Raw genomic sequence first — 21,364 nt, 5'->3', positions numbered from 1 at the left:
TGATTATAAATTCATATAAATTTATGCTAATTGGCTTCATTCATTTTTTTTAAAATTTCGACAGTATTTCTACTTATTTTTATATAAAACCCCTTGTAAACTTAAAACCAAAAACAAACCAATACCAATATTTCAATCAATGATTTTATACTTTAATACGCTACTAAATCATGCTTAATAAATTGATTCACTATTTTATTTATCATTCAAAAGATTATAACCATTTACTCACAACCAATATCATTTAGCATATATACATATTTATATATATACAACTCGTGTTCAATCACCTAGTATATGCCACTTAAACAAAAGGAAGAAATACATCACCAAAATTTTCTTGATGGAGTCGGGATCTTTCTAGATGCTAAACTGGACCTTGAACTCTAATGACCTGCGCGCGGAAACAACCGTACGCTGAATATTTCATATTCGGTGGTATTACCATAATTCAAATTATAATATTAATAAACATGTAATGCATAAAATCATACATACAAATTTAAACTCACATTTCATATTTCCACAATAACAATTCATCAATTAATATCATATATCCACAATTTGAAATTTGGACACATCATGAACCTTAGATTCATTTCTCAATCTCATATCACATTTCAATTCACAATTCGACTTCTCATTTCATTTCAATAGCTCGATTGAACAACTCATCCAGTTTATCATTTTATTATTTACCTTATTAACAAAACTCGGACTTTGGCGAATACACGGATCCAACCAAACACTCCAGTATGGCACCTAGTGCCTCATCGGATAGTTCGAAGCAATAATTGACACCCAGTGTCTCATCGGCAAAGCCGAAGAAAGTTGGTACCTAGTACCTCATCGAATCTATCCGAAGAAATATAGTGACACCCAGTGTCTCATCGACTCGAGGTCGGAAGTATCCCTGAGCTCTTCCAATCCTATGACATGCCAACTATATCCGACTCAGCCCGACTAGTTAATAGGGTCTCCAAATTCACATTTCAGTTCAATTTCACTTTTTCACTTTCAATCACAATTCAATTCAAAATTCACTTTTCCATTTTTCAAGTCAATATTCAATTCAATTCCACACATATATTCATCATTCAATTGAATTTCTTTCAACTTAATAATAATACTTACCATATATTTCACTTACCATACATATAAATTTAAATATAGCATTTAATAATAAATAATTTGAATTATAGTAATACAAACCGTAAATCTCTCGTTTTAGTCCTTGATAGCTTTCTCCTTTCCTCTTGATGCTGATGCCTCGGGTTCTTTGTTTGCTACAAAAATAATAATAATTTATACTATTAATTACATCACTAATTATAATAAATAATTGAATTTCTAATCGATTCCTACCTTGTTCTCAATTTAATCCTAACTAAGTTTTCTTACTTTTCTAATTCAATCCACACTCTATTTCTATTCAAATTTCATCCAAACTCAAATTTAACTATTAAAATTTCAGCACATTTTCCTAATTTCAAATTTCCCTCAATTTAGTCCCTAAAACATAAAACTTATAGTTTCTTTTACAATTTAATCCTTTTATCAATTCTAACTTAAAATTTATTCAATTAAATCCCTAATTCAACAATTTATTCAACATGAACCATGCTTAAAACCTATAAACTTCTAAAACCTCAACTTAATTTCATCAAAACTCTACTCTAAAGCTTCTAAAACATCAAAATTAAAAGAAAAGGGCTTAATTGACTTACCAAATTAAACTCCAAACTTTAAAAACCCTATTTTCCCTTTTTCTTTCTTTTCTTCTTTCTTTCTTTCCTTTCCCCTGTTTCGAAATAGCTTCTGTTCTTTTTCTTCTCCGTTTCTTTCTTTCTTTTACTTTATTTTATTTGCTTTATTGTTTTAATTACTAAATAATTAATATAATATTAATATAAAATATCTTATGCTTAAATATTAAGTAAACCAATTGTTTAATTACATTTTACATATTTATTTTATTACACTTGTATAAATTTTATACCATTTATTTGTCAATCATTTTATTTATTTAATAAAATCTATTTAACAACAATTGATATTATTACAAATGTACATATATATTTTATTTATAATTGTACAATATCATCTATACCATACACTTATCATCATTTATTTTATTTATCACACAAAATCTTATAATTTCATTATTTATCTAATAAATATCTATCTAATAATTTAATATAATTATAACAAATGTATATACTTCTATCAATATATTTGTATTAAATCACTTCTATACATTTGTCTTTGTTTAACTTATTTCATAATATAATACTAATAATAATAATAATAATAATAATAATAATAATTAATAAATTTATTATTTAATATTAAACCTTAATGATTATTAATGAAATTAAAAAAATATCACATAAAAATCTTCAATCTTACCCACTTATGCCGGTTCATACTTGTGAATTGGCTTAATTTCCATTTTGGTCCTTTATACTTTCTTTTAATCTGTAAGTAAACTTTTACCTTTTACTCTATTTAATCCTTTTTCCTAATTATTCTTAATTAGACTAAATTCACCTATCTAAAACCTAATTAAACACACAACTAGTCTCATAAATATTTCTAATAATTATTTTCGAACTCAATTTACTAAGACGGAGGCCCAATATCATACTTTTCTGATGCCCGTGAATTTTGGGTCATTACAGTAACGACGCTTGGATGGAATCTTTTCCTAACTGTTCGGTTTCTCATCTACCTAGAATTAAATCTGATCATCAACCACTTCTTGTAAATTTATCCATGAAGTTAGATATGCTCCTAATTGTCCATTCCGATTTTTAGCTGGTTGGCTGCATCACCAAAATTTCACTGATTTTGTCAAGGAAAATTAGAGTTTCGACTGTAATATGACTAGCGCAATTGTTGGTTTTACTGATAAGCTTAAAAGGTGGAACAATTGTGTTTATGTACATATAAACCAGAGGAAAAGGTAGTTAATGCATAAGCTTTCTAAAATCTAGCATGTCTTGGACCTTTCGGGGTCTAGTTCTCTTATTCATCAGGAAGTGATGATTCGATATGAGCTTGAAAATACTCTTCATCATGAGGAGATGCTCTGGAAGCAAAAATCAATATATGAGTGGCTAAATTTGGGAGACCATAATACTAGCTACTTCCATAAACACACAGCTCAGAGAAGGAATTTTAATAAAATCATTGTTTTATGTAATGCTGATGGAGATTGGATTTTTGATCATGAGGTTCTTAAGACCGAAGCGGTTAATTTTTCCAGAATCTTTATGGGGAGAATCCAGGCCCACTAGGAATTCTTCCTCCTAGTGCTTTTCCTTGCCTTAGTCCTGAAGATGTTGATTTTCTCAAGAGAAATGTTATGAATGAGGAAATAAAGATTTCTCTTTTCGGCATGGCACCCTTGAAAGCCCCAGGTAGTGATGGTTTTCATACTGCTTTCTTTCAGAATCAATGGGATAATATTGGGGAGGCTATTTGTGGGTGGGTCAAGAAGGTTTTTGAGGAAGGTACCATCGACCTAGAGTTAAATAACACACTTATTGTGTTAATCCCCAAAGTTTCAAACCCAAAAAATTTCTTACAGTTCTGGCCTATCAGCCTTTGCTCTTTGTTGTACCAGTTGATCATGAAGGTCATTACTAATAGATTTAAGAGTATCTTTTTTAATATCATAGGTTAAGAACAAGTGGGCTTCATTGCTGGGAGAAATATTATTGATAACGTCATTATTGATCAGGAAGTTTTACATTCTAAAAGAACTATGAAGAAACTCCAATGGATGGCAATCAAGATTGATTTGGAAAAGGCTTACGATAGAGTCAGATGGGACTTTGTAGAAGCTTCTCTCAATGCAGCAGGTATTCCTTCTCATTTGGTTAAAGTTATTATAAATGCTATCTCATTATCCTCTATGTAGGTATATTATCCTCTATGCAGGCATTATGGAATGGTGCGCCAGCATAAAAATTTAGGCCAGTAAAGGGTATTCAACAAGGCTGCCCTTTGTCACCATACCTCTTCGTCCTCTGTATGAAATAGTTGGGTCATAGATTTCATGTGGGTATCTCTTCAAAGGAGTAGAGCCTCATTCGATTATCACGCATAGGACCAAATCTTTCACACCTGTTCTTTGCAGATGACTTGGTGATTTTTAGTCGAGCTAATTTGATTCATAGGTGTCTCTTCAAGAATTTTTTAAGTAAATTTTGTGAGTTATTTGGTCACAAGGTCAATGCTAGGAAAACGAATGTGTTCTTTTCTACAGGGGTTAACGAACTTTTAAGGAATAAAATCAATGACATGCTTGGTTTTCAAGAAGTTAGTGAATTGGGTCACTATCTCGGGGTTCCACTTTTTCATCAAAGAGTTACTAATAGCATATTAGATTTTTTGGTGAAAACAGTTTGTAGTCGACTTTCTAGTTGGGATGCAAAAAGACTTTCCTTTGTTGGAAGGGTTACCTTAGCACAATCAGTTTTGTTGACTATTCCAAGCTATTTCATACAGTCAACTCTAATCCATAAAGGAATTTGTGACTCTATTGAAGAATTAGCAAGACAATTCATTTGGGGTGCTGCGGATAGGAAAAGGAAAATGGTTGTGGTGGGTGGGATGATGTCTGTCAGCCTAAGCTACACGGAGGTCTCGATTTTTGGGATCAGAACAAAGCTTTCATGTTAAAAATTAGTTACATCCTTATTACTAAGACTGAAGCTCCATGGGTTCAGGTCCTTAGAGCTAAGTATGGACTGTGTGAAAGTATGTCGGACTCTATTATGAGGAACAGTTCTATTATGAGGAACAGTTGCTCCTATATGTGGCAAGCAGTTGCCAAAGCTTGGCCTCTGTTGCGCAGTAATATGATCTGGCCCATTGAAAATGGGAGGGCTATTCGTTTTTGGGAGGACAATTGGATCCCTAATGTGGGACCTCTCAATCAAAACGTTCCGGGTCATAGAAACATTGTTCCTGAGAGCAAAGTTAATGAGATGGTTTTGGCTAAATGACGATTGGAACCTTGATTTTTTTAGACTGTGGTTGCCAAAAGAAGTGGTTAAACGAATCATTAGCATTTCTCCTCCTTTAGACTTAGCTGGGCCAGATATTCTATCTTGGTCTAGAACGAGACCGGTGTCCTTTTTGTAAAGAGTGTTTATTATATGCTGAATGAGGAGTCTTGGAACCAGATGAGGTGAATTGGAGTATTGTATGGAAAATTTTAAGGCTCCAACGTGTCAAGCAGTTCATCTGGTTAATTCTTAAACAGAGACTTTTAACTAACTCTGAAAGAGTTAGAAGAGGTATTATGCAAGACGCATCGTGCCATCTTTGTGGCCATACTACGGAGGATATCCTTCATATCCTCAAGGATTGTTCTTTTGCGAAGGAAATTTGGCACCATGTCATCCCAGCTAATCATCTTGGAAGTTTTTTTTCTGGTAATATTTTGGAGTGGCTATTCTCGAATTTACAATCTCTTTCTACCAGCAAGACGAGTGACTCAACTTGGGCTTGCCTCTTTGGGATTATTCTTTGGCGCATTTGGAAGAATCATAATTCGATCATTTTTCAAGGGAATGCTATGAATACAAAGGATATAATCAATGCCTCTTATAGTTGGGCGAAACATTTTCTATCTATCCATAATGAAGCATTAGTTTCTCAACCGAAGCAGACCTCAGTTCGTCAAAATTCAGGTATGTGTGTCTTCTTTAATACTGATGGTGCTGTTCACTCTGTGTCTGGTTTCTCTGCTGCAGGTGGAGTGATACGCAATAGCAAAGAGAAGTGGATCCTAGGTTACAATCACTTTTTGGGGAAATGTTCAGTAGCGGTTGCTGAGCTGTGGGGTATATTGGATGGTCTACTTCTCCTTCAGAAACAAGGTTATGACGAGGTCATTATTCAATTAGATAATCTTGAAAATGTGATTTCTATCTGCAAAAGTAAGATTGGTGGTCCAAAAAACTCCCTAATAAGGAGGATTCAACAAATACTAGCCTTTGAAGAGAAGTGGTCCTTGAATTATATTCCTAGAGAAACCAATCAGATAGCTGATGCTTTGGCGAAAATAGCTCTATTAAGTGATGAATCTTTGCATATGTTTGAGGATCCCTTTTTGGAGATTAAAGAGATTTTGAAGGATGACAACTCTTTTGATAATTTGTCTATGATCTTCTCTATGTAATTCTTTGTTTAATTTACCAAAAAAAAAATCTCTTTATTTCTTTATACATTTTCTTTTCTGATTAGGCACACACATTGAGATAGATAAAAATTTATATAAAAACATATTTATAAAAATTGATGCAAAAATAAAGGAGGACTTTCCTATAAAATAGTAAAATTGAGATGTTGAAATTCATCTTGTCTTAAGTTGAAATGTGATCATATATTTTTCTTTTCTAGATTTTATATAAAATATATAAAAGATTTAACCTTTCGTAGCATTATTTCTTACTTTGCAAAATGAATAGGTTGTTGGTAATTTCAAATATGAATTGGGATCGGATTGATGAGTGATGTCAACTCATTTAAAATAATTAAACATGTTTATGGTTATAAATTAGGTTTAATATATAGTATCCAATACCTAGGTTTTGCTTCAATGTTCAATTTAGTACTTAAGTTTTTTTTTTGTCCCAATTTGGTAGTTGAATTTGACTTCAATGTTCACTTTGGTACCTAATTTTTTTTTCAAATTTATACTTAAAGGTTTTTTCGTCCTAGTTTGACACTTGAGTTTGACTTCAACGTTCAATTTTTTTTTAAAGTACATCGATCACACAATGCTAAAAATAAAACATTTTTTTAAAATTACATTGATCATCACTGTATTCACTAAAAACATTTGTGTTCAACATTCTAAAAGATAATCAAATAAACATTTGTGTATCCACTATTCAATTAGACCAATCAGGACGAATTCATTTTTAAGGTAGTAGTTTTACCACGATACAATAAAATTTTTATTTTTAATTCGGTATTTATTTTTCTAACAAATTTATATTAAAGTAGCTCATTTTCCAACATTTTATTTATGGGTTGTTTTTATTTGAATTTTATTATTCTCTAATACAATTATGATGTTGGAGAGAGTATCTTTGGATTTTTGCATGTTTATCTATGAATTTCTAAAACATTGTTTCATTTTTGTTTGGGATTACAATTCCTTTCTAGAGAGTATTGTTTGTTGCATCTTCAACAATTCTATGAAGCCATATTGTGGATTTTGTTATTTAAGAGAGTTAAAAATTTTGAACATTATTGCTTTTCCTAAAAAAAAATATACAGTAGTAACTTTTGATTTGCTAAAAAAACATATTTTTAGGGTTCTCTCCCTCATTTGTTTTCAGCATCCAAAGAAAAAAAAAAGTTTCTTCTCTTCACCCGTTTGTTTCTCCTCCGCCAAGGGCGGTCGTCTTTTGTCCGTTCGCAACTATTTCAGCACCAACATAATACTCCTTTACTTTTACGGTTTAGATCTTCAAGGAACCGACCCTGAGTCTTCTGAAACGAAGGCCAAAGTTTCGAACCTCCTCTCGCGGATCTCCGTTTTGCACCGTCGGATCGTCAAAGGTCGTGGAGTGGACATGTCGCTCCCCTTGGCTTGCCTCGTCACCGTTCAGAAGCCTATATTATTATTGCATATATATGCATATAAATAATATTTTATGGAGAAAATGTTGATATTAAAATACAACTGATGGTGACATAAGCGAAACATGATCTTTTTTTTTTAAATTACCCTTTAGTGCCGAAGTATTTAATTTTAAGGTTTCAATAAATTAGGGGAATTGTGGCATTCCACCAAGTTTTAACATGGATGATGATCCAATCCCTTAGTATTGGAGATGGCAATTTGCCCCGGCTAAACCATTTTCAAGACTGGCCCTATCTACCCTATAATGGCCCCATATATGGAATGGATTATGGAATGCTCTCAACCAACCACAACCCACAAGCATAGCTACCATTCAATGTACCCCCAACTAGATACAATGTTATTGACTATCTCACTATATCTTCATTTTCTCCAATTACAATTTAGAACCAACCAACACTACCATCTCTATCTTCAACAATCATGGAGATGTCTTGGGAGCAAAGCGTCACCTACTCTATCAACACTGTTTACCTTCTATTTTCCGCTTATTTAGTCTTTGTAATGCAGCTTGGCTTTGCCATGCTCTGTGCTGGTTCAGTCAGGGCCAAGAATGCCATGAATATTATGCTCACAAATGTTGTGGATGCTGTTGTTGGTAGCATCTCTTATTATCTCTTTGGTTTTGCCTTCGCATTTGGTGACACCTCCAACCCTTTCATTGGCACAAACTTCTTTGCCCTCAAAGATATTCCTAATACCTCATTTGATTACTCTTTCTTTCTTTACCAATGGGCTTTCGCCATTGCAGTTGCAGGGATTACCAGTGGGTCAATAGCTGAGAGGACCCAATTCAGTGCTTACCTGGTTTTCTCATTTTTCCTCAGTGGGTTCGTTTACCCTGTTGTGGCTCATTGGGTGTGGTCGTCTAGTGGGTGGCTCAGTGCCAGTTCAACCAATCCACTGTTTGCTTCTGGTGCTATTGATTTTGCAGGGAGTGGCGTGGTGCATATGGTAGGTGCGGTCGCTGGATTTTGGGGTGCTTTAATTGAAGGTCCAAGAGTGGGTAGGTTCGATGCTTTTGGCAAGCCTGTGCCAATGCGTGGCCATAATGCAACCCTAGTGGTTCTGGGGACATTTTTGTTGTGGTTCGGTTGGTTTGGGTTCAATCCAGGCTCATTCGATAAGATCCTCGTGGCCTATCCTAGTACAACCAATCAAGGTAATTGGACCGCAATTGGCCGAACAGCGGTTACAACCACACTAGCCGGATCAACGGCTGGAATTGTAACATTGTTCGGCCGAAGATTACTAGTGGGCCATTGGGATGCACTCGATGTATGCAACGGAGTGCTAGGGGGGTTCGTCGCGATAACATCGGGCTGCGCAGTTGTTGAGCCATGGGCTGCTATCGTTTGCGGTTTTTTCTCGGCCTGGGTCTTGATTGGGCTGAATATAGTGGTAATGAAACTGAACTTTGATGACCCATTAGAGGCTACCCAATTGCATGGGGGATGTGGTGCATGGGGTTTGATTTTTACTGGATTGTTTGCAAAAGAGGAGTTTGTGATTCAAGCCTATGAGGCAGGAGACACCAGTGTGGTGCGACCTTACGGGCTATTCATGGGTGGGGGCTGGGGACTGCTGGGGTGCCAAGTGATAGAGCTTTTGGTGATAGTGGGTTGGGTTAGCGTCACAATGGGGCCTATATTCTATGCTCAGCATCGACTGGGGATACTGAGAATATCAGTGGAAGAGGAAATTGCAGGATTGGATATTTCCAGCCATGGGGGATACGCTTATAATACACATCAGGAAGAAAATCAGCCTCGTTTTTATGCAGATTATATGAGAATGCATGGTCACTCATAAGCTTATCACCCATTTATTTTCTATTTTTTATTCTATCTTTCAAACATCATTTGTATTATTGGATTATTAGTAAATGCGACTGCTTAATTTGGTAAGATGTAATTAATCATTACTAAATATGTTGTAAATTCCAAATTTAGTTTAAGTTTAGTTTTTATCCTAAGCTTTTTTTTCGTCCCAATTTGGTAGTTGAATTTAGCTTCAATGTTCACTTTAGCACCTAAACTTTTCAATTTTATGCTTAAAAGATTTTTTCATCTTAATTTGGTACTTGAGTTTGGCTTCAACGTTCAATTTGGTATCTAAGATTTTTTTTTTTGCCCTAATTAAGTGCCTACATTTTTTTACTAGAACATGTGTCAAACATTCATTGAGCCACATGATGTCATTTGGTTTGTATTTCAAGTTGAAACTTGAAGTCAAACTTAAGTACCAAATTGAAAAAAACCCTTACGTATCAAATTAAACCTTTAAACCAAATTCAAGTACCAAATTTGGCTTTTTCTCGTAAGTTTGAACAAGTGTTTGAAATTGAGAAAGTCAACCCTTCATAGCACTCAATATGGTTATATATACCCTAATATAAAAGTTGTCTTAATTGAAAACTTCAACTCATTGTTTAAAGGACAAGTAATGAGAATTTTTTGTTGCATGAAGACTCAGTCACTTGCTATGTAAAAAATAGAAAGAAAAAAAGAATGGAAATATGGAAGAAATTGAAAAAAGAAGAAGGAGAAGTGATATTTGTGTCTCTGTTCATGTGATTTCTTAAATGAGTTTTAAGTTTTAAAATATATTTTATTGATAATAATTTATTTGATGTATAATCAGATTTTACTTCATAAGGAAATGATTAGCATATTAAAATGGTTTAATACATTTGATATTAAAGTATCACACTTTTTCTAATATAATAATGTATTATTTTTGGTCTAATTTAACATACGATTCGACAAAAATATATATTTGGGTACTCAAAGATAACAGTGTTAACTTTCTAATGTCTAATTTAGATTTTAGGCTTGGTTTGATGAAAGTTAATTACTAATAGTATTAAATAATTATGTACTTTCATCAAATTAATAAAAAACCCAAATTAAAAAAGAAAAACAAATACCATATCAAAATTTGCAAATATTTTGCTTATATTACCACAATTTTTTCTAATTGCATGTACTAAAAAAAATATGTAGATTTGAGATTACATCTATCAAATTAAAAATAAAATATTTTATTTTTAAATTACATTCATCATTACTATATTCACTAAAGACATTTGTGTTCAACATGCTAAAAGATAATCAAATACTAAAAACTATGAACTAGCCAAAGTTAATGGGGTTCATTCACATCTATATATCACACACGCTAATAAATTTTATACACTGGTAGTTGAAATAAATGCACTGTCCTCCGTCTGAATGGATGGTGCAAAAAATGATGTTGTGAAGGTGTTTTCCGGTGATCTTGGAGGAGAAAACAGGAACGGCGTTGGCGGAATCGTCAGAGCTTCAATGCTTCCTTGCAACATTTCTATAGCTTTAGTCATCGATGGTCGATCCGACGGATTACTTTGAATGCACCACAAACTCACTATGATCATCTTTCTAATTAGTTCTTCATTTTCAGCTGTCATTCCTTCCAGGTTCAAATCTGCTCCTTTAAGACGGTTGTAAATCCATACCGGAAAATTCGAGTTACTAGTCTGACTATGAATGTTTTCTTTTTCTCCGACCATTTCAAGGACCATCATCCCATAGCTGTAAACATCGGACTTGTGGGAGACTCCTCCAAAGCTACGGCAGAATACTTCTGGAGCAATATATCCAATAGTTCCTCTAGCGCTTATCGTGGAAATGATACTATCTTTCCGCTCACATAGTTTAGCAAGTCCGAAATCTGAAATTTTAGGACAAAACTTTTCATCTAGAAGGATATTGTGAGGTTTTATGTCGAAGTGTAGAATCCTTGTATTACAACCTTGATGCAAGTATTCCAATCCTCTGGCTATTCCAATTGCGATGTTATACAATGTTTTCACTTCTAACTGTTCAGGTTTATCCGGAGATTCTCGATGACAGATGAACTTATCCAAGGATCCATTCGGCATGAATTCGTAGATTAGAGCTCTTATTGATATCTCATAGCAGAAACCTACAAATGCCACTACATTAACATGGGAAGTCCTGCTAATGCTAGCCACTTCATTTATAAATTCATCTCCACTTCCCTTGGCTTCATTTAGGACTTTAACGGCAACAAGTCGACCATCGGATAATGCACCTTTATATACAGTTCCGAATCCACCTTGACCTAGTTCGTCTTTGAACGACTTGGTTATTCTCTTGATGTCTGAATATGAATATCGCTTGGGAGCAAGTTCGGCACCATACTGCAAAATGTATGCCTCGATCCTTTCCCATTGCTTCCTTTTTCCTCGTTGCAACTTCAATAAAATACCTCTCGACAACGTCTCGTTCTTAATCCGGAAAGTTACTGTCATAATGACGACTACAAAAACAACAGCCCCAGCCACTCCCAAGCCTAAGAATGAAATTGGGAAATATTAGCTAGCTGCCATTCATTGTTATCAATTGAATTAAAATGTTAACCAATATAGTAACTACCTAAGGCTAATTTGAACTTTGGAGTGAAACCATCTGATGACCCTGCAACCATCGAAGAATCGAGTTACGTATCGTAGCAAAAGTACTGATTTAAGTGATTATAAAGAAGAATGATTGTTGATTATGATACCCGAGATGGAATCATCATCCCATCCCACTCCAAAGCCATTTTGAAGGGTCACATTCAGATAAGCTTGACTTGGACCGTGCTCCAAAACCCTTAATATCGAAGCGAAGGCTGGGACAAGAACATTGCTCCGACATGATCTCAAAGCATCCTTTGCTTCAACGGAGAGGTCAGGAAAGGCAGTTGGAACAAGGTAGTAGCCGACAGTATCAGTTCCATTCATGCTGCAATTAAACTGATGATTAGTAAGGCCTTGATACTGATTGGCCTCGATGGGGCAACCGTAATAGAGTGATATGTTCTGGGTATTCCAAAGAGCGCGGAAAGGGCTGAGATTCAAAGAGGTGTTGACAAGGCGGCGAGGACAAAGCACACTATCCTTATTAGACATAGGTTCAAGAGTGAGAGATCTGAGGGTGGTATTGTATACCAGAAGTTGGTAAGTCCGTGAACTGATTGTAATCATGGGATCACCACCCTCACAAAACAACTCAAATCCCGGTTTCCCGCAATACGCCGGGCTACCCTTTTGCCGGAACGGATAGCTTATCTCTTTGACGATTCCGCAGTTGAATGGTTTGTTACATTCAGGGGCATTCCTAGTGTCAGTGCTGCACATACACACCAGAACCTGGAAGGAAATAAGCATTGCAACTACTCCAACAATGGGGGAAGTTCCTGCAACATTCACTTATTTCTTTTAACCAAAGCCTCCTAATTATTGACAATTAAGTTGTAATACCCCCACACAACACTACATGTCATCATAAAGATATAACATGAAAACAATATAATAATACACAGGAATTATTAAGTTACCAGCAAAATCTGCATAACTAACATAAAATTACGGAATTAGAATGCAAAATACTTGTAGCATGGTCTATTGTTAAAGAAACAAAATCAACACAACACAAGCAAAGACAAGACAAGTATTTAATGTCATCTGTGTCTGAAGAATCAGTCCCAAACCCATGAATACTCCGGGGAAGAAAAAAGATGGACAAAGACAGAACCCTCAAACAAGCAGCTAAGAAGCAACATCCTTGACTTTTAAGAAGAAAAACTCATACCAGTTATTGTCAGAGATTCCATCAACCTCATTCTATGCGTTAGTACACGAGAAAGGCCCACAGAGGTTGCCATTAATGCTTAACTTGACAAGTTCAGCTAGCGTCTGAAGCTATCAAGGAAGTTGATTTGCTGAGAAGAAAGGGTTGTTGATTTTAAGGACGGGAAAACAGAGGAAATATCGGAGTCTCTTCTTCTTCTTGGCGAGGGTGTAGGTGTGGAAGCACCAATCAGCAGTAATTAAGATTAAGATATTGAGAGTAAGGAAGACTATGAAATTAAAATAGGTCACAAAGTCTACCGTGATATGACCCATCATTTACAGCAAACAATGACTCTAGTTTCCATCATGTAGGGCCAACTAATTTATACCTTTGGGACCGTGTTTCCCAACTCACATTAAATACCACACTGATAGAAGTTGGGATCGAAAGTTACATTCTTTAATTTAATTCGGTAACTTTTAATTATTTATTTTTTTAATTTTAAAATTTTAGTCATCACAAAATAATAATTGTTAAATTCATTAAATTAGGTTATTTTTAAAATATAATGTGACAAATATATTATCACGTGTAATATCATGTCACTTGTTATTTTTGTATATTATTCACTAAAATTTCAGTTAATTTATTAACGAATGTTATTTGTGTTAAGACTAAAATTTTCAAAATTCAAGAATAATCTAATTGAATAAATCTACAATTGTACACTTAGTACATGACTAATAGTTAATTTATTCGAACAAATTTAACTATTACTAATTGGGTTAGGATTAAAATTTCAAATTTTAAAAAGAACAAAAATAAAATTGATCAAATTAAAGTATAAGGACCAAATTGACAACTTTCACAAAGTACAGAAACTAATAACATAATTTAACCAAAAAATAAAAATAAAAATAATAATAATAATGTACTAAAGGGTTGAACGAATCAACGCTCATGATACAATGGATCCGATAAAAAAAACCACCTAGTTTTCCCGACAATCAACTAAGGTAATATAATGGATCACGATAAAACACACCTAGATTTTCCATGAAGGAACCATCAACAAGAAACAGGCAATTAACAAAGTAATATTAAACCAAAGTCTCTAGTTAAAAAATAGTTATTTATTTTTATTTGAATGTGATTCGCATCGACATTGTTACGAATATAGGATGACGTAAGTTTGAGTACCCTGAAACGCATTATCCTCCTATTTAAAGTTTGGGAAGGGGTTAATTTTAGACATTATATCTAAAAGAACAAATATGATAAGAACTTATAATTAAATTAATGTTTAAAAAAATGTACATGTTTATCAATTGAGATTGTATTATGTTGGTAGTTTAAAATCTATTAACTATTCAATCATATTATATATCATTTCCTTTTATTTTTTATTATCTTTATATACACATGCATTTTGAATATTATTATTGTTGTTAATCTTGTTTTTTTAATTTGTAAGACTTTCTACCATTAACTATTTGCTTTAAATAAAATATCTATTAGTAAGATGTGGAAGAGAGGATAAAAGGATCGTGATATTATTTTACTTAAACATGAGTATAATGCATCCATATTATATGTATTCTTTCATGTCGTATATAATAGTAGAAGATTTTTTTTACTTTTGAAAAATTATTAATAATTTTAGATGAAAAAATTTAAGAATTTTAGTATATTGGTAATTATATTAATTATTTATAATTTAAATTATTTTATAAAACTATTGGTTTATATTATTTATTTTATAAAATGAATTATATGAATTATATATATAAAATTTATTTATTAAAAATTTATTTTTAAAAAAAATTGACATCATCTCTCGTGAAACCATTTGAAGCAACAAGATAAACGAGTGTTGGCAATAGCAGATAAAGGGTTTTTTTTTGTCAAAGGGAAGATAAAGTTATTAAAAAGGAAAAAAGATAAAGTTGAACAAGGGAGAACCAACGCTTTCCAAAAACCTTCAATCAAGCAGCCAAAACCAAAACGTCCACACGCCTAAAGCTTATTTATATTAAAATTTTAATAAATTAAAAAAATTAAGTATTAAATAAAAATTAAAAAAAATAAAGTGAAGTGGGGTTTAAATAGACATATATGATATGTAAAATTAATGAGAATCCGATTAAACTTTACCCATAAATATTTATTGAAATTGGGGATAATATTTGATCCGTGATATATGAAAAAGGAAAGGAAGAGAATGAGGAGTGAAGTCCCCACATAGGTAGAACAAAAGTCAAAACCGTCGACTAGGTTGCACCATAAAGTTGAATCCGCTAAGACAGGGACAAAACTTGTAAAGTTAAAAGAGAAGACTAATTCGATCCCCATCTTACCCCAAAACTATCCAATTTGCCCAAAGAAAAATAACACTACAATCTAGAACCTAAATAAATAACAGCCAACAACTGAATTAAAAAAAGAAAAAACGTGGGCATCGAAACAGCTTACTACATGGCATAATTTGTTTTCTACAATTGTTTCTCAAAGAATTAAATGGCGAAATTACATTTACGGCCTTGTAAGTGTTGCATCATAATGCGGCAATATTAGTGTTGCGTCATTGTCATGCTAAGGTCCAAGTGGCGGTTGACGAGGTGCGGCACTGAGGACTTGAAGGTTCATATTAAAGTTGGTAAACTCTTGTAATCATGCGTTTAAGTACCTCATAACTTTGACCAGTACCACCACTCGGGACCTATCAGTTTCTTGGGCTGACCCAGTTTTTCATATCTCATGATTACTATCCTACTACATCATAGACTTTTGGTTAATCGATAAGTATCCTGCTTAATATTTGTGTTCAACAGTGGTTACACCTACATCTACATAACACGAATGTAAACTATCAAGGTTCAAGAAAAATTTATGATATCAACATTATTACTTTACCCTTTTTTTCTTTTAGGATTTAGTTTGGTGTTTCTGTTCTTGGGTATGTAGAGCTAGATGAACTGCTTCAACCAGCCAATCAAGTTCAGTTTTTTCAGTTGCAAAAAATGGTTGGCAAAGAAAGAACCATTTGCCATCTCCTTAATCATCAATGTAACTCAACTTACGGCAAACTAACTTTATGGTTGGTAAAGAAGAGGAACTAGTTAAATTGAAAATGAAAATCACTGAGAAAAGAGAGTAAATATTAAACCATCGACACCTCGAAAGTCCAGTAGAGGATTAACATGTACTAGTCGTTTTTAAGGTTTCATTACTGGTTCCATTAATCCCCTGGAAATATAAACACAGATTGTACCTATAACCTATTCATTCCACTAGTCCCCTGTGGACATCACTTTTGCCATTCACAGGAGTGAGTGTGGCCAGAATCACAAACCCACCCAGCACAACAATCAAAATACCCAATGAGTTCACTAGCAATGCCTCCGTAGAGTAGCGTGATATTACCCGGTTTGTTTGGAGAAATGTAAGCTTTTCTAAGATACCCGTAGTAGCAGTAGCAACAGCAAGTGCGTACGTATACATCCCGAAGAACACATGCCAGGGCAACAATGCAGCTCTGCTGTTTCTTGAGCCACCTGGGTACCAAAAAGTTGCGAATCCAGCAGCCCACTGGTGGAGAAGAAATTATAAAGTAAAATACGAGACATCATTAAGGTCCGTAACTTCACAAAATGAAGCCAAAATGCACTGGAAAGGAGCAGAAAATAGAACCTGAATGCCGAATAAGAAAAGGCAAGCTATGCCCAACCATGAGTGTAGACTGTAAAAGTTTTCAATGCCCTTATCGTTGTGGAACTTCAAAGCAGCCCATACACCAATAGTACTCAAGATAAAAGCAAGACACTGAACTGTAAGATGAACTAACTTTTTGAAGATTTTTGTCCCAGGAACAGTCTTGTATGCCAGCATGGCTGCATTAAACAAATATCAAATGAGTTAAACAAAGCAGGATGGCAGATCAAATGTAGAATTAAGTTCTATTCTTCATGAACAAAATATTTTTAGACAAGTCGCAGTTTCACCATGCTATGGCAGATCAAAGGAGATATATGTGTGAACAGATAAATTTATCATGAATTTGCTGGCAAGTCCTAGAACCAGGGAAATGGGTAAAAGAACCAAAATAGTATTTAATTATCCAAAGAGCATCTGGCACAATCAATTGTGAGTATGACTAATGTGTGACTAAACTAAAGGGGCTTCAAATCAGGGTGAAGGCTCTGTAGAGACTTTGCACCATCTAATTGTAGATGATTAAAGAATCTAGGCCATCCATGAATTTGGATTCCAAGTGGACCCCCATAAATAAACAGTTGAGATTCAATGCTGTAGAACAGTAGAGAAAAGATTATTGGAAGTACAACCTCGTATTATTCTCTTTTTGACTCCAAAAACTGACAGAACCATCCCTTATGTTCTCCCACTAGACCCAACATCATGCCTCCTAAAGGACAAAAAAAGAAAAGGATAAAGAAAAATAAAAAAACAGATGCAACTATCCTTCTAAGTGTCACTATAAGATGATTTCCTTCGAGAAATGGACTGTTGAGTTACACTTGATGATAAAATATTGAAGCAACAAAGGGGAAAACAAAACCCTACAAACCCAAGGGAGAAATTGAATGGAACTTGGTTTATTTTCTTCCCTGCATGGAAGATGAAGTAAATCTATACTTGTTTTGAAGCCAGCAAATTGATGAATATAGTATCTGAAAATATCGATCTAATAGGTATAACAGCTTCTGGAGAGGTATAGAGACAGGAAGGGGGAAAACAAACTTGTGCTTATTAGCTTATGCATGTATCATAGTTAATGTATTAGGCTTGAAAAACAACAACTCACATCAATGTACCATGTAAAACATCCACAAACTCTTAAAATATTTAAGCCACAGTCCTCCATAATAGCAATGATATCTCAAAAGAGAAAACAAAAGGCATAATATATACTTTCATATCAAAATCCTTCCAAGAAATCATGACAATCCCCTTAGGTAGCAATTTGGAACTCGGATTTCAAAAATAGTATAAATAACATACATACAAATGTAACGTCCATGCTTATTTCTCAAATACATAGATTTGCTAAATGCCTCTTTAGTAGAGAATTTGAAATTCCTAAGAAATTTATAAATTTGACAAATTCATACTTTTATGCTTTTCAAATATATATTATATTGAAACTGAACTAATTTTATTCACAAGGAACGCATTCCATTATTATAATTTATATGGAAAATGAAATCCAAATCCAAATTTTCAAGCAAAATCATGTCATGAAAAATTAAAGAAACTGCAGAGTCTTAGAGGTACATAAAAATATTAGAGCAGCTCTACTAATAATTTATAGGCAAGTCACTTCTCAAGTCCCAAGAAAACCTCAATAAACCTATCAGTGACAAAAAAAGGGATAAGTTCTCAGAAAACAACCAATTTCTAGATATGCAACAGTTTTTTTTTTTTCACTCAATAAGTATTTATTCTTTCATCTCGTCCAATTGGCATAATTTAATCTGAATAATAGAAATCAGCAGCATCAAGAACATGCTTATAACAATAAGAAAATGGCATTCACCTTCACCATTTAAGAGCACTAATCCAATGACCATTAAAACAGGATGGACCTGCAATAAGTACACAACAAAGATTACTTTTCTGAAATGGAAAAAGAAGATGCTCCTCTTCATTGGTTGAAATGCTAAGATATAATATCAATAGAAATCAAGTTTTTCATTTTTACTTGCTCAAAAACATGGTTCATTCTCAATGGCAATAACAAAATTTACCTAAAAACTAAAGCTGATCATCAATTTTTTTTTTCACTTTCTTGTAAACTACTTGTACAATTAAACAGTGTGAAGAATGGCAGTATGTCTTGATGTCAAAACAAATGAAACATTGATGTTTAATGTATCCACAATTTTCAACTTATAAATTATCACAAATTATAAAGCAAAATGGAAACAAAATCATTGAATCACCATATGTAAACTAATAAAAACCAAAGAAATGGAAACAGCCCATTAAACAAAAACAAAACCAAGTAACTGGCAAATCAATTAAAATGAAATTTATTGCTTCTCTACTTTACCCAAACACACACACACACACAACAAACTAAAAGCAAAAGAGGGAAGAGATTACATTAAAGATGAGATCTTTGTTATCAGAGATGAGAGCCAATCCTCCTCTGTAATGAACAGTCCATACGAAAAGAATAGCTGTTATTACTATTCCCAGTCCTCTAACTACCATAAAGATTGGAAATTTGATCACCGGAACCCCCATTTCTGTATCAGAAGAAACACACATACAAGAACAAACACCCCCCCCCAAAAAAAAAAAAAGAAGATATGTTGTTTTGAATGTTGGAGAAATGGGTATCCTCGGAAGAATGCGAAATTGCTGCCTTTTGATTACAATGAAGTGAAGAAGGATTTTCTATTTGATTAATCTGTAGAGAATAGATCAGAAACACGAGGCATCAGAGTTTTCAACTTTCATACAGCGACAATATTTTTTATATATTAATATAGGTCAATTTCTAAAATAGCTCCTTGTATTATGCATTTTTAGCAGATAGTTTTTTCTCTATACTCTAATTTCATCATTTTTACTCTTTATTTTTTGCAATGTTTACTTTCGATCGTAGGACAATTTTTCTTTTTCGTAAAAAAACCTCTCAACTCCTTAATTTTGCTATTGAGCAAATTGGTTCCTCTCAAGCCCTCAATTGTACATAATTTTAATTGATATAGTTGTAAATTTAGTCTCGTTGTTTACATATTTTGTCAATTTGATTTTGATTTAAAAAATTTAGCCAACAATATTTTGTATAAATGTTCTGGCTAGATTTGTTGATGTTTTAGAATCAAGATCGAATTGACAAAACATATAAACATTGAAGACGAAATTAAAAACAATTTACGGGTTAAATTTTTAAATTAGGATCAAATTAATAAAATAAGTAAATTTTGAGGTTAAATTTATTATTATATCAATCAAAATTACGTACAATTGACGGAAAATATTAACATCTATATTAATTTTCTTAATTAATCAGTTGAAATATTGATAAAATTAAATTGCTCTAATTTTTTAAAGGAACCAATTTGTTGAATATCAATATTGAGAAAGATTAAAAATTTTAAAAGTTTTTCCCACCTAACTTATTTTCTTTAGAAAAAATGGTGTGGCATATAAATTTTTACTTTTATTAAAGTTAAATATTCTTTTGCAGTTTGCACATTCAAAAAGATAATAAAAAAATTGAGAATAATATTTTTGTAACTATATAGATGTATATACCACATTACCAAATACATTCTTTGAAAATCTAAAGAGATTAGAAATGTTTAAATTATAATAAAGGGCTAAATCTATAAAAAGCACTTAATCTATGACCTTTTATACAATTTGATCATTACTTTATTATACATATCACGTTCGCTCAACTTTTCTTTTTATTTTGTAATTTATTATTTTCTTTTATTATATTATTTTTAATAAATATTAAATTATTATTTTTTAAAGAAATACAAAATTTTAGTTTTATGTATTTAGTAACACCATTTAAGAATCTCAAAATTTTCGGATATTTTTGATAAATTAAAAATTAAGTATTGAAAAAAACAAAATTAAGTATTGAAACTCTAAATGCTAAATTAAAGTTATGAAATTTATTTGATATATTACTTAAAATTAATCGAAAGATAAATAAATTATTTGATAAATATAAATTAAAATTTTATATTCTACATTTTACTCTTAATTTTAAACATTTCATCATATTCTAAAATGTAAAGTTTTATATGATAATATAATATTAAAATAAATAAAATAAAATTGAATTAATTAAGAATATTCTTATAGAATTAATTTTTAATAAATTATCAAATAAATTCTTATTTAAAATGTAATTATAGTTATCAAAATAATTATTCTCTACTAATTCTTTATTTATGACATTTAAAAAAATACATTAGCCAGCAAATGGAATTTTTAAAGAATGTTAAAATTTTAAGATAAATCGTAACATTAATAACATTTTAATCTTTGACATTTACTTTTATGTGTAATTATGTCCATCAAA

At 32.6% G+C, this 21,364-nt stretch overlaps 3 protein-coding genes across 3 annotated transcripts; 1 reads left to right on the top strand and 2 right to left on the bottom strand.

Moving 5' to 3' along the window:
* Nucleotides 1-8,019: 8,019 nt before the first annotated feature.
* Nucleotides 8,020-9,647, top strand: LOC105788617 (ammonium transporter 1 member 3). The gene has a single exon (XM_012615584.2). It carries the CDS (start codon nucleotides 8,096-8,098, stop codon nucleotides 9,482-9,484), a length of 1,389 nt encoding a protein of 462 aa, XP_012471038.1. The 5' UTR covers nucleotides 8,020-8,095; the 3' UTR covers nucleotides 9,485-9,647.
* A 1,045-nt stretch (nucleotides 9,648-10,692) lies between these two features.
* Nucleotides 10,693-13,562, bottom strand: LOC105788603 (LEAF RUST 10 DISEASE-RESISTANCE LOCUS RECEPTOR-LIKE PROTEIN KINASE-like 2.5). Its single transcript, XM_012615562.2, has 4 exons — nucleotides 13,312-13,562; nucleotides 12,242-12,916; nucleotides 12,112-12,153; nucleotides 10,693-12,028 (listed from the first exon to the last, which is right to left on the bottom strand). The coding sequence occupies exons 1-4, from the start codon at nucleotides 13,382-13,384 to the stop codon at nucleotides 10,863-10,865; spliced, it is 1,956 nt and encodes a 651-aa protein (XP_012471016.1). The 5' UTR covers nucleotides 13,385-13,562; the 3' UTR covers nucleotides 10,693-10,862.
* Nucleotides 13,563-16,417: 2,855 nt separating this feature from the next.
* Nucleotides 16,418-19,769, bottom strand: LOC105788643 (transmembrane ascorbate ferrireductase 2). Its single transcript, XM_012615604.2, has 4 exons — nucleotides 19,417-19,769; nucleotides 18,848-18,896; nucleotides 16,984-17,183; nucleotides 16,418-16,881 (listed from the first exon to the last, which is right to left on the bottom strand). The coding sequence occupies exons 1-4, from the start codon at nucleotides 19,582-19,584 to the stop codon at nucleotides 16,576-16,578; spliced, it is 723 nt and encodes a 240-aa protein (XP_012471058.1). The 5' UTR covers nucleotides 19,585-19,769; the 3' UTR covers nucleotides 16,418-16,575.
* Between the last annotated feature and the right edge of the window lie 1,595 nt (nucleotides 19,770-21,364).

The sequence above is a fragment of the Gossypium raimondii genome, chromosome 7, assembly GCF_025698545.1.
Source record: "Gossypium raimondii isolate GPD5lz chromosome 7, ASM2569854v1, whole genome shotgun sequence".
NCBI lineage: Eukaryota > Viridiplantae > Streptophyta > Magnoliopsida > Malvales > Malvaceae > Gossypium > Gossypium raimondii.
Note: the sequence above shows the minus strand (reverse complement) of the source record. Positions and strands in the feature narration are given on the sequence as shown.